Below are 13,498 nucleotides of genomic sequence, written 5' to 3' on the forward strand. Positions count from 1 at the left end.
CCATTACGAAAAGGAGAGAGAAGGAAATGGGGGGGAAGAGGAGCTCACAGCATTGCGTACAAAGCAAATATGGCCGTAATAGGTTAGAAGCTCGATATACTTTTTTTTCCAACGTAGTGTATATACAGCTTTGCTAAGAAATGCTCTTGGTTATCACAGGCATTCTGGTAACATATTGAGAATAGCAAGAAATTAGTGCGGTTGCAAACACTGCTTTTGAAGGGCGGAGAACTCATTATGAGGGTTGTCACTGCCTCCTCGGTCAACTCTAATACTTTCTTCCCAGAGCTCAAGTTGTGGCACGAGACCTATAGTAACATGGAGAAATTCTGACAAATTTAACACTTACATTGTGCAAAAACAAGGGTTACAAGTTAGCCTGAAAGCACTATAATAAATTTACATGACAAACATTACCTGGTTTCGGTACAGCAACTTCTTGTATATTAGGCTCAGCTGGAGGTTCTTCCATGTCCTTTGTCAAGTCATCTGCTTCATCTTCGCCTTTATGTTTCTTGCTGCTGCCAACTGCAGGGCTCCTCCCACTGAAATTTGCAATTTTTAATAAAATTGCTTTGGAACAATGAATGAGAATATCTAGAAATAACAGTACTGACTCTTCTAATGGTGTAGGTAGGAGATGGTATCATATAATCACAAATATCAGCAAAGACAGAGGTCTAGAATATTAGGTACCACTCAAAATTCCAAATATCCTTAATGCATGCAAAGTAGTGAGCAACTCAGGAATAAAACCAGCTTCTTTAAAAACAGCATATTCTGAACACAATAAAAATGTATACTGAATAATATGTTCTAGCCAAACAAAGCTATTAACTCATGAGGAAATTTGAAGAAGTGCTTAAATAAAAGTAGCAATAAAATACTTTACAAGCTTTACCAGAATAAATGTAAAGTCCTTTCCCGTGCATTGCACCATTCATGATGGCACATAAGGTGTGTGGAGGAACGATGAGCAATGATCAGATGAATTTGATGAAGGGACACTGAAATAATGCCTATGCCCAATTTGGGACTCAAACACAGGATCTTCAGTGGCAAGATTGAAAGTCAATAACTTAACATGCTTGCCCTCAGAAGTAACACAATCAGCACTATGCTATTAACATCTTCACCTTCCCTTTCCAAGTACCCACTGATTGAGAGCCCCAGAGCTGAAGATAATGACCACAGTAAGATCGTTATATATATATATATATATATATATATATATATATATATATATATATATATATATATATAAATATATAAAAAATCAAACAGATTTTCTTTCTCAAGTAATAAACTACACATTCAGACACACCTTTTACGTTTTCCCAATTTAGGTGGTGGCGATGGCGACCTTTTCCTCTTTGGTTTCTTCTTAGTTTTATCAGGATCTGATTGACTCATGAGATCTTCAACAGACAGGCGGTTCTAGAAAGAGGGCAAACATTGTTTCAAATGTAACCAAATGCAATATGATAAAAGTTTAACCTAACTGAATATGTACTATTACTTTAAGGATACTATCACACCGACAATCGATATGCAACACCTGACGCAATGTGAAAGCACCCTAGCAATTAACTACTGAAGATAAAACAGTGTTCCTACACAAAATCATGCATTTTAGGACTTTTCAAGGATTTTCTACAAATTCTCCAGGACAAGTGTACAAAGTAAGCATGGCAAAATACAAATCATTACATATTTTCTTTTATTAAAAAAAATTACTAAATTGTTTTAATGCAGGCTCCCAACTCCCCTACACCTGCTCCTTTCCACACCTTTCATTTCTTAGTATAATGAAGGTTATTTAATTTTTACAATAATACAGAAAAAATACAAAGGTAAAAAAAATAAACACAAGTATATATAAGTTTATAAAAAATTACCATTTTGTATTACAAATAAACAAGAATAATATCCTTAGAAAACTTGGAATATTTAGGATAGCAAACCCTTTCTTTTAACCATTATTATTATCATCATTTTTTCTACGTCTGAGAGATACAAAATAATACAAAAGCGCGGGGCATTATACTTCAATCACAAAACTGACTACAGTACACAGCAACGTGACATAAGTAAATAAACCACTGTCATGACACTGGCCTGTTTTAAATGAAAACTTATTGTAATTCATACAAATAAAAGGGGCAAAGGAATTTCCAGGCCAATCTCCAAAATTCCAGGTACAGCTTGGAAAAAATGTGAAATTTCATAACATTTCCATGCCTGGAAGGAATATTTTAAAATTCCAGGTTTTCCAGAACACGCAGGAACCCTGTAAAAATTATAAATAAATTCTCCACTTAATTTTGGCTTGTTGCAGAGAAATACTACAGAAGGTAGACAAAAGAAAGATTATAAATTATGTCTGAGTAAATAATGTGTAATTTTATTTAAAAAATTGTAAATGTATGTAAGTTTTCACTAGGAAAATTTATCTTACTTAAATATTTACATACCTTGTGCACCTTCTTCTTCCCACTTTCATCTACTTCATAATCCTCCTCTGACATCCACTCATTATATTGTTCTATATCCAGAACCCATCCTGCTGCCACCTGTGTGTGTATCAAAAGAAATAACACCAGTCAGAGTAACACAATATTGTTAGAATAGGCATAAAAAATCTTCTTCATACATCCCAAGTCAAGCCTTTCACTCTTCCTTCACTTATATTATTTGTCATTTTTTAAATGTTTGCAGAAATTATTTTTCTTAATATATAAAAATGGAATGATTTGTCTGCAAGTGAATTAACAGAAGGATAAAATTGCATTTTCTGTATTTAAATTTTCTACTCATCTTGACTCATCTATAAGTAAGAACTTCACATAAAGTCCTACGTTGATTCTATGAAATTAATGTACTCATCACTTTTATGAGCATCAAAAATATTGCACTCTCACATTCCAATTCCACCAAGACAATGGTAACTTACCCTCCAGGCACCAGTATGTGGTTGGGGAGATTCTGGAAGTTCCAAGCTCAGATCAAGACCAACCCATGAATCATGGCTATCTGGAAAGTAGTACCAATGAAGCAGTGCCATTCGCTCTCGCTTCAAAGTTGGCCGAGCATATTCCTCTTCCAATGGATCACAGACTGGGTATATGATATGAGTTGCTTCTTCTTCGTTATCTGTAAGAATCATTGATTAAATATAGCAACAAATACACATGTCGTGCATTTAATAAAAGCATATGTATTATGCTCAAACAAGCAGTGCATTACCATACTTTGCAAAATGCAAGCAACTTTTTTTAATTTGCAGTTTCAAGGATACAGTCTTCAAGGCTTGAAAATCATTTGTAGTTTATCAAAAGGCAAGGAACAACTTACCTGTAATTGATCCTTGATGCCTCTTAATTATATCTTTAATTCTTGAAGCAGTTCCTTTCTCTACATCTGCCCTGATGTAAACAATGGGGATAATCAAGCATTTGTTCTGGATGAGTGCCTTTTCAACACTCATGAACATTTCAACATTCCGATCCATTCTAGATGGAGACTATAAAAAAAAAAAAAAATAATAATAATTGCAATAAATTGTCTGACAAAAATGGAAGAAAGTTTAGTGTTGCTAAAGTTTATACATGTTCTGTTGACAAACAGAGTGTGTAACTATATATAGTGAGAATCATAGCACTTAAGACCTTCTGTAAACAAAAGCACGTGTACCTTAAAAGTGTTGCCAACTTATGAAAATAAAATACCCCACATAGCCACATGGTGCAAAGATATACCATTTGTCAAACGACATGGAATAAGCAGTGTTTCACTGATGACCTGTTGGGAGTTAAATGTACATATGTAAAAAATGAAAAATCAAAATGTACACCTTGCCTGGTGGCCGACTTTCAGGCCGAAGTTCCCTGGTTCGAATCCTGGCATGGGTGTCCCTTCATCAATTTCATCTGACGATCACTCATCCTCATCGTCAGGATTAGCCAAAAATGGAAGAAAAGCAGTGCTAAATAACAAAAATCAAATACAAAATACAACTAATGACTGATGTGTGTGCGTGTTTCACAACGTGGTCGATCTACATCTCAATGCCAGATGTTCCAGTATCCTCCAGAGTGTACCTCAATGTCTCTAAAGATACATCATCCAAAAACACATTCGTATGTCCTTGTGACCCCGTTCGAAAATGCTGGTTTATGCAGCAAAAACACCAAGGGAAACTAAAACGGCAACTTAGTGAAGCATTGTCCCTAGCAAACAGCAAAAAAAAAAAAAGTTGGGGAAAGAAGACAGTAAGATACACAAATATTTTGAGGCAGTCAAATTTTCTTGTGCCCTACATACAAAATAAGATGTACATTTGGGGGTGAATTCTTAAATATTGACACTTTTTCCTCTCCCTTGTTGAGAGGTGTTCCTTTTAATTCAACCTCCCCCACCCTGACGGCCTGCCCCCACCCTCATCACGACTCGCCCTCCTTCACCCGCAAAAGTATTCCAGAGTGTGAACACCTCTGCGTCTCTCACTCTCTTGTAAGTTTTACTTTGGCGATGTCATACTGAAAGAGGAGGGGGAAGGGGAACTGTACCCAGTGTCAGATAAATGGAACATTTGGCGTATAAAATATGTTCATTCTTGAACAAGAACACATATTTAATAACTTATCGAAAATTTCTTATAGTTCAATATGTGTAAGTTAAAGTAGGAATACGTTTTTCCATGGTATGTAAAATTAAAGATCGGGTGAAGTGCCAGTGAACAGCATATGATGGCCACGGCATTCACGAACAGCTGACGTGGAGTGATACGATACTCGAAGTGAGACGTTTGTTTACAGAGGGTCGGAAGGTTCGTGATTCCGACTTTAGGTATATGTGTGTGGTATATATAAAAGATATTTCCTGTGTATGGTTTATGATCATGAAGACACATAGGCAGTGCTCGAAAAATTTTCTTCACCGCTAGTCGCCAGCTCTGAAAAAGTGCCAGGAAACTACTGACTAGCAATTGTGCATACTACAGAGTGTTTCAAAAGTCACACAACCCAAACTTTGAAAATGTATATCATGAAAACTGTAAGAGATATTTACACAGGTTTTCTGCACTAAACTAATCATGTACGCTATCACTGGGTTAATACATTTATGTTAGCATGTATCCAAATAAAAGTAATTACATTATTTTAAAAATATTGTTCATTTGCTGAAAACCTCCGAGAATTGATTTTCAACCATATATACCAACGTAGAAATTTTCAGCGAAAAATGCAGGTTCAACCAGGACTTGAACACGGGTCTCTGATATACCATGCTCTAACCACTGAACTACTGAGCCAGCCTGGCCTCGCCTGATTTTACGCTGTCGCTGTCTTACCTGCGTGGAATCTTCTGTCAGTGCTACCGCAATGGGATGTTGCCTTTGAAATACAGTAGAATTCGACGTTGCCTGGTTCCTCCCAGCGTAGAGATGTTAATTATTGAAGATTAGGCACACATAGGAAATGTACTACATAGAAATTTTCAGCGAAAAATCCATTAACACCTCTACGCTGGAAGGAACCAGCCACTAGGAACACACAGGAAATGTACTATGTAGAAATTTTCAGCGAAAAATGCATCAACATCTCTACACTAGGAGGAACCAGGCAATGTCGAAGTCTACTGTGTTTCAAAGGCAACAGATCCCATTGCGATAGCACTGGCAGAGACGATTCCACACAGGTAAAACAGCGACAACGAGAAATCAGGCAAGGTCAGGCCGGCTCAGTAGCCAGGGAAATCGCACGGTATGCCAGAGACCCAGGTTCGAGTCGTTGTCGAGCCTGCATTTTTCGCTGAAAATTTCTACGTAGTATATCTCCTGTGTATGCCTAATATGTAATAATAATACCAACTCTTGACAATTTGTGGGATCATTTGTTGGTGTTTGACTAGTAGTAAGTACAGCAGAACCTCTTGCACACGAGTGTAAGAATGAGTAGTAAAATACTCTTCAGCAATGCACATGCACTCTGTGTACCCAGGGGCAGACAAGGATTCTCTCAAGAGTCCAATTTCGGCACAAAATCTTGGTTTATGATTTTTCACGTAAATGTATAGCCAATACTTTAGCACATGTGCCATGCGTTTGTTGACAATATTTCAACCTGCTAGCATTGTCATATATATCCCAAAAATGGCACATTTTTACTCAACCCATAAAATCGCCAATAAAAAATTCCATCAAATGTTGCACATGAAAAATATTGGTCACAAATGACAGATTGACATGGCATCAGTCATCAGACACCTAATTATGACCCTTCGATAAATTCTTACATATTTTTCTCATTCAAAAGTGCATTTCTGGAAAAATTTTAACGCTGCCTTCCGCCAGTTATTAATTTATCTAAATTTTCTGTATGGAGAAAACTGATAATTTTAAGCATTGAAAAATGTCTCAATGGATGAGGCTTTATAATACAGAAAACCCGGTGTTAATATCTCTTACGGTTTTCATGATATACATTTTCAAAGTTTGGGTTGTGCAACTTTTGAAACACACTGTATAAGAAGCTGAGCATCACGGTATTCAAAACATCGCTAAATCATTCGAGAAAACAGGAAATGGGGTGTTGCGGGACAAAGAGTCTATATATGTGAACACTTGTCAGGAATAAATATAGCAAATACTGAGGGCAAACACTGAGGGCAAACACTTCACTACTTACTGATACTTTGACGTCATGTCAGCTGAATGTATTAAATGTGATAACCTTTATTATTTATTAAATAACATACTTGAAAATCAAATCTCCTCCATCCTTGGTCACTCTTGAACTTGTATACTGTTGCAAGAATGTGGCACAGTGCTCCTCCAGGTTTGAAGTCAAGGAAACACCGCATCTGAAAATATAAACTTATCACAGTGCATGATCACTTACACACACAAGACTTGATATTAAAAAAAATATTTATACGCTGCTGTACTGAAAATTTTGCAAAAGTAGTAATGCACAATACATAGTGAAGATGTGTTTCCAACATAATACACCTAACCTGCTGATAAGACTACAATAAAATGTTAGTCACTTCTAAATTCAATTACATATTTTATTGAATTATAAGTTTCTATGGTCTCCCACACCTGAAAAAAAAAGTGCAATTTAGGGTACAGTTATTGGTCGGTTGATTTGGTGTTTTAAGTCCACTTTATGCACAGTAAGGCTAATTGGGACTGGACCTATAGTTTAAAGTGGGATCCGAACCACTATGTGCCCCCACTGGTTGTCGAACCCGGAACCCCTTGATTACAAGGTGACAACGCTACCACAGCGCCATCGGGGAGGCCCATTACACTGTTATCATTATTGCTTTCATATCTACCTATCGAAACAAGTTTAGAAGACATATTTCATTTCATGACACAGATTATGTGTTATACTGTGGTATAGTTTAACAGCAAACAAGACAGTAGATCTAATATTCATTAATACATCCCACTTAAAAATTTGAATGAGAAGCAAAGATTGTAAATATTCACTATACTTACAGGTAATCTAGTAAGTGGTGGTTTGCTGACATTTTTACCCAAATTATCCTCCTGAAATTGTATTAACTGAATTACAAGGGATGCTAACCCTTTGCTTGTTGGAGGATCTGCTTGTATAGGCTGGAAAAAAAAAGGAACATCAGTACAATCTCATAGTATCTATAAGCAAATAACACTACCAGAGATATACATCCATACAAGCACATAATCATAACCATTTTCTCAACAATTTAGAATTTTGATATCTAACTAAACTCCAAAGTGCAACACACCTTTGGGCAGTTTTTGGAGGGATGAAGCAGGATGTCATCAGTAGGGGGCAGATTTTTGCATATTTTTCTCCTTAAGGAAAATCCATATGTTCTCAATGGATGTATCCATTTCACTTGATGTGGATTACTTTGATAAAGCTTTATAGTGCATATAAATGCATATTTGGGACGTTAGTGTATATTTAGGCTTAATGTGGATATAATTTGCATATATTGGGAATTTGGAAGCAATTTTTACGTAATTGTTCATTTCAAGTGTATGTGCTTCATTTTTCCCCTTCTTTGCGTCAGCATTAAAAAATAGCTTACTTCCTCTGGATTGGGCACTAGTTGGGTCAAGGACATTCCAAAACTCATATCGTAGCATTGCATGTGGTCTGGTTGCAAAGATAGAGAAAACCCACCCTTTCATCAACCAACGAAAGATCTTTCCGAGATGTGAGTCACATTTCCAAATCCCAGCAACAACACTGGGATCACCTAATTTGATGATTACTTGTTAATGTGACATCTTGATAAATCTGTGAGTGTGTGTGTGTGCTGCAGAAGTGACAATAAATACTGAAGGAGAGAAGATGCAACAGCATATTGCTCCAACAGTGGGTAGAAGATAATGATGTGTTTACCACTGCAGGCAGAGTTATTTATTGTCAAGCATGCTCTAAACATATGATACTTTTCAGGTATTTTAGAGTAGATTTTGGCAGCTTAAATGGAAATTTACCATGGTCAAACAGAGCTTTCATTTTTAGTAACAGAAAACATTTGTTGCCTGCATAGGGCTGGACACTAGTTTTTATAAACTTATGTTAATTTTTTGCAGACAATGCTGCTGTATAACCTAGTGAAGGATCATTCTGTTATTTGATTACAAAATAAAAAGATGGTAGAAACTAAATGAATGATGGTCAGATCATGAAGATAAGCACTATGAGCGTATTTTATTCTTAAATTAGACATAATAAAATACAATAACTTTTTGCGATTATGTCTGTCGATGGACTGGAGTTAAATATTGAAACAACATACTGGTGAGGATTAAACATGATTTTCTTTTGGTGCTTTTCGTCACAAAAGTAGTAGTGATATGAAGTGGTAATTTTACCATTAAAGTAATTTGAACGAGAAAGATGGCAGTCCTATAGAAACTCAGAGAGCGTCCGTGGAATTTGTTTACTTATTGACAATACAGTCTACATGAAAACAACTATAAATAACATCTAGTGTATTGAAATGTTAATATAAAATAATAAGATATTGATTAATGCAATGAAAAGAGCATAGTGTTTCCAACAAGATATGTATATTGTTATAATTGCAATATTGCAGTTTTTAGAGCGAGCCTCCAGACAAAGAAATGTGTGTAATATAATAATTTTGTTACATGAGATTAAAAACATTTGTAAATTAGTATGTTTTCGTTATCCTAAATATCACAATTTATCACACTTTCAATTCTCTAAATGCGTTCAGTGAGTTACTGATACATTTACTTTGCATGTAGGTGTACAGAACCTTAATATAGGTTGTTTTGAAAATTTTTAGTGCATATTTTTGCCTTTTTTTGTGCATATAAATTTGGCTCCTAGTCATCAGGTCCTATGACAGCTGCTATCTGCCTTTCTAGGTTGGAGCCACTAATTATTATTTTTAGCAGCACCCCAATTTTCTTCATGGTACTGGATTACCAATATTCATTCCAAAAGGGATCCAACCCAGAACTTCTTGTACTAGAGGCAAGAGCAACACTTATATGCAGAAGCCTATTATTATAATTCTGACAAGTTAAACTCAGAGATGTAAAAAGTTTTTGCACACCTGGAATTGAGTTTAAATCAGTAAGCCTTGGGAACATAATTCCTGTGCATTTTAGTTGTGGGAAACAATTATTCCATTATTTGGTTCTAAAAAACAACGTATATAAGTTATTACACTTGCAATTTTCAGTTGTGCAAAGTATCTGTTAATGTTTAAAAAAATATATGTCTATATGTACTGGAAAAGAAAAAGATCAGAAATACTATATACAAGTCACTCTACATGCCTTTATATATTGGCCTCACGATAACGGTTCAGATTGTTTTATGATTTTTTTCAAATTCTCCTAGCAGGAAGATTAATTATAATAGAATTTTGGTAATCATTGTCACACGAAATTTGAACCTTCCTTAAAGTAATGAGCACTGTTTGAATTTAAAAAAAAAAAATTGTTAAAAAAAACAACTTAATAATTACCTTACGTGAGCATGCGTGCTTCCCATGGACAATGTATTTTCCATTGACAAGCAACTGTAAGTATCCTAGACTAGTGGGAATTAATTTAGAAGTAGTAGAATGGACTTAATTTTAATGCTAAGAGAACCAAACCTGGCCTGCTTACCTAACTACAAAAGCATATAAGTAATCGCTAAAGCTCCGCAGTATGTGTTAACAGAAGTAAATCGAAATCGAACCATGTTAATATTGCATTCCTAGCATGATGAAATCGTTATAAAACAAAAGGAACTTGTTCCGACTGCATCGACAAGCGACAGTAAATATCGTAGAAGCATGGGAATGAATGTAGAAGTAAATCGGAACCTTAGTATAATCCACTTAGGGACTCTATGTTAATGCTTAGGGAACAACCTAACCTGCCTAACCACGAAAGCATATATTGAACAAAATCTTAAGTAATCGCGGTAAAATTTAAGTATCCCCGAAATGTATTTCTTCAAATTTACAGGAGAAATTACTTACCGAATGCAGTTTCTTTAGAATTGTGGAAGTTCGGGGAAGTGTTTTCTAGCATCGTTCATTCAATTTTGCCGGCAAATCACATATTTTTCTATATAAATGTGTGACCGATGCACGAAAGCTCTTGCATCCATATACTTCCAGGTGGATGTAACCTGTGTGTGATGACGTAATCCCAGTCAGCGTTTCCAAACATGTGTTTTTGTAACTCAAGAAGGTATGTTTCTGCAAATGGTTTGTGGGGCTATGTGAGAATGGTATGTGGGGCTACGCATATTATTTCGAAACCAATTTTTAACTATTGTAACCTATACGTGACCCTACCTAAAATAACCTTACCGGAAATGGTTCGTGGAGCTATGTATGAATGGTTCATGGGGCTATGCGTCAATGGTTTGTGGGGCTACGTAGGTATTTTTTGGTGGAGTGGGGTGGTAACACTGCATGCCGACTACGGTAGTGAAACTGTGACCGCCATTTAGCGTTACTGAAGGGAAAAAGAAACGAACAAAACTTACTTCATACGTCGAAAATATAGATTATTTCCGTGAAAAAAACGAAATGGCACCTTCAAGAATCCTTAGGAATGCAGAGTATGTAAGTACCAATGTGAAAAAGAAGAAAATAAAGGAATTTCAGGCGTTTCGGGAATACTTAACATTTAATGCATGATGAAATCGCAATAAAACAAAAGGAACTTGGGCCTCATCTAATGGTCATGAGTACCAAAAGTGACAGAAAAGCGACGCTAACGAACAAAAATACAAACTCGCTTAATGTATGTGCACAACACACACAATGAATTAAATAATGCAGTAAAATTCATTGGCTGAAGCAACGACCAAGACATTTTCACACTGCTATAGAATTTTTTCGGCTTTGAAGTGATCTCAATTACCTGGAATTATATTCGAATTTTACACATCTACATGCACATTTTATGCAGTGAATATTTTAAGTCATCTAACGCCCAACTGTTGTGTACGGAAATATTGTTATGGGGGCACGCGTGAAAGGTGTCGAGTTCAAGGAGGCGGCTGTGGATCTCCCAAACCGGGAGTTTTCGATATAAGCAAAAACTTCAATACATGTATTGCCCATCTACGTTTACAAACTTTTAGAATTTCTCGTCTTCCGCAACACAACTATTAATACCAACAGAGAGAAGGTAAGATAATTACAAACATTATTTACAACACTTTGCTTGGCAAAGCGACGCTATACGTTGTGGTGGAGATTACGTTCAGGCAAAATAGGACATGTAGCTATTACTTGTGCTGGATTATGTTTTATGAATTTTATGTTTTCCTTTATCTTAGTTGTCTTGCTTCCTTGTCATCTTGCATACGGCCAGCAGTAAGAAAACTATATTATTTTGAATGTCAATTAGCAAAATGCCGAAACAAATGATTGTCATTCATATTGTTTGTTCAATACAACAAAGTTGTTCCTTCTACAACACTGAAATATCAATAGTAGCAACGTACCTTCTTGCAGTTCTTCTGCAACCATGACTTGATACTATCAAATAATGATATAGTCTCTGGTGATTCGTAAAACTTTGTGTTTGGCCCACCGTCCTTCTTCGGGGCAAAGGCCATTTTTGTGTGTTCAACCAGTGTTGCCAACCATTCATGAGCATTCGCTTAGCATGTAATACTGGAATTGTTTTATTTATACACCATATTTGCAAAAGGAAAAACTCAAACATGAATGCATTTTCATTCTGAACATTTCGCTAGTAAGCAAGTGTTCGACATGTACTTACGAATCCATATTTTGCAATAACGACCGTGTTAAAGGGATATTTTCTGCGGAAGTGGAGCATGCGCACTTACTTGGTTTCCCTCGAACATCCGGTTCGGTTACGCCGACAATTCTTCTTCTTCTTTTTAACTGTCCCTGTCAGCAATATCTTACGTGGCAGCAGCAAATTTGACGCTTATACTTACTGTTGACACGCGTAGCGTCTGCTGCCACGTTCTTTTTCTGCTGTAACCCAAAAGAGATATGCGCGTGGCAACTGACTCGGTCTTTGTTTTATTGTTATTTCATCATGCTATGTATGCAATTACGTCTGTAACACATACTGTGAATTTTTAGCGATTACTTACACAAAAATGTTTAAGCATTCTTCTAATAATAAACCTAAATGCTCTCGTAGTTAGGTTAGGTTCTGTAAGCATTGAAATAATATCGTTAAATCATAAATGCTTTCCAAAAAAAAAAGTTCTAAATTACCTGTACATTCATTCCCACTAGTCACAAACTTGCATTTTTCTCGTCTTCATCTGTTCTTAAGATTTGTAACATCCTCTTAGCAGACGAATTACGTGGCAGCAGCAAATTTGATGCTTATTCTGTTCTTACTGCTGCCACGCACGTGTCAGCAGCAAGAATAAGCGTTAAATTTTCTCCTGCCACGTAATTCGTCTGCTAAGAGGATGTTACAAATCTTAAGAACAGATTAAGACGAGAGAAATGCAAGTTTATGATTAGTGGGAATGAATGTACAGGCAATTTAGAATCTTTTTCTTTAGAAAGCATTTAGCGATATTATTTTAATGCTAACAGAACCTAACCTAACTACGAGAGAATTTAGGTTTATTATTAGAAGAATGCTGAGGGACCTAATCTTAAAACATTTTTGTGAAAGTAATCGCTACAACTTCACAGTATGTGTTACAGACGTAATTGCATACATAGCATGATGAAATCACGATAAAACTAAGACCGAGTCTACTGCCACGCGCATCTTTTTTGAGATTCCAGCAGAAAAAGAACGTGGCAGCAGACACTGCCTTAATGTTTTCTTCTAAGATTGATAGCACAGGGTCGCAAATTAAATTCAAATTAATGTTGTTTTTTGTTTAATAGGTGAACTTTATTATTTGTGCCATTCTGATCACGAATATGAAATTAGTTTTTCTCTATCACGCAAGGTTTTCTTACAAATCAAATTTCAAAATTTGGGCTTTGT

General features: G+C 35.9%; 1 protein-coding gene across 1 annotated transcript in view; it reads right to left on the minus strand.

Annotated features, from left to right (window-relative positions):
• The window catches only part of mor (SWI/SNF- related protein mor), a 28,570-nt gene extending 16,434 nt beyond the window's left edge, over positions 1 to 12,136 (minus strand). Inside the window, exons 1-8 of the mRNA XM_083141626.1 lie at positions 12,006 to 12,136; positions 7,511 to 7,630; positions 6,760 to 6,864; positions 3,355 to 3,523; positions 2,954 to 3,153; positions 2,475 to 2,573; positions 1,325 to 1,437; positions 418 to 545 (exon numbers count right to left, since the gene is read on the minus strand). Coding sequence (XP_082997752.1) covers positions 418 to 545; positions 1,325 to 1,437; positions 2,475 to 2,573; positions 2,954 to 3,153; positions 3,355 to 3,523; positions 6,760 to 6,864; positions 7,511 to 7,630; positions 12,006 to 12,119 — 1,048 coding nt within the window. The 5' untranslated portion in view covers positions 12,120 to 12,136. The remainder of the gene's footprint in view (positions 1 to 417; positions 546 to 1,324; positions 1,438 to 2,474; positions 2,574 to 2,953; positions 3,154 to 3,354; positions 3,524 to 6,759; positions 6,865 to 7,510; positions 7,631 to 12,005) is intronic.
• Positions 12,137 to 13,498: the final 1,362 nt, after the last annotated feature.

This window comes from Lepisma saccharinum, chromosome 1, assembly GCF_977018435.1.
Source record: "Lepisma saccharinum chromosome 1, izLepSacc3.1, whole genome shotgun sequence".
Lineage (NCBI taxonomy): Eukaryota > Metazoa > Arthropoda > Insecta > Zygentoma > Lepismatidae > Lepisma > Lepisma saccharinum.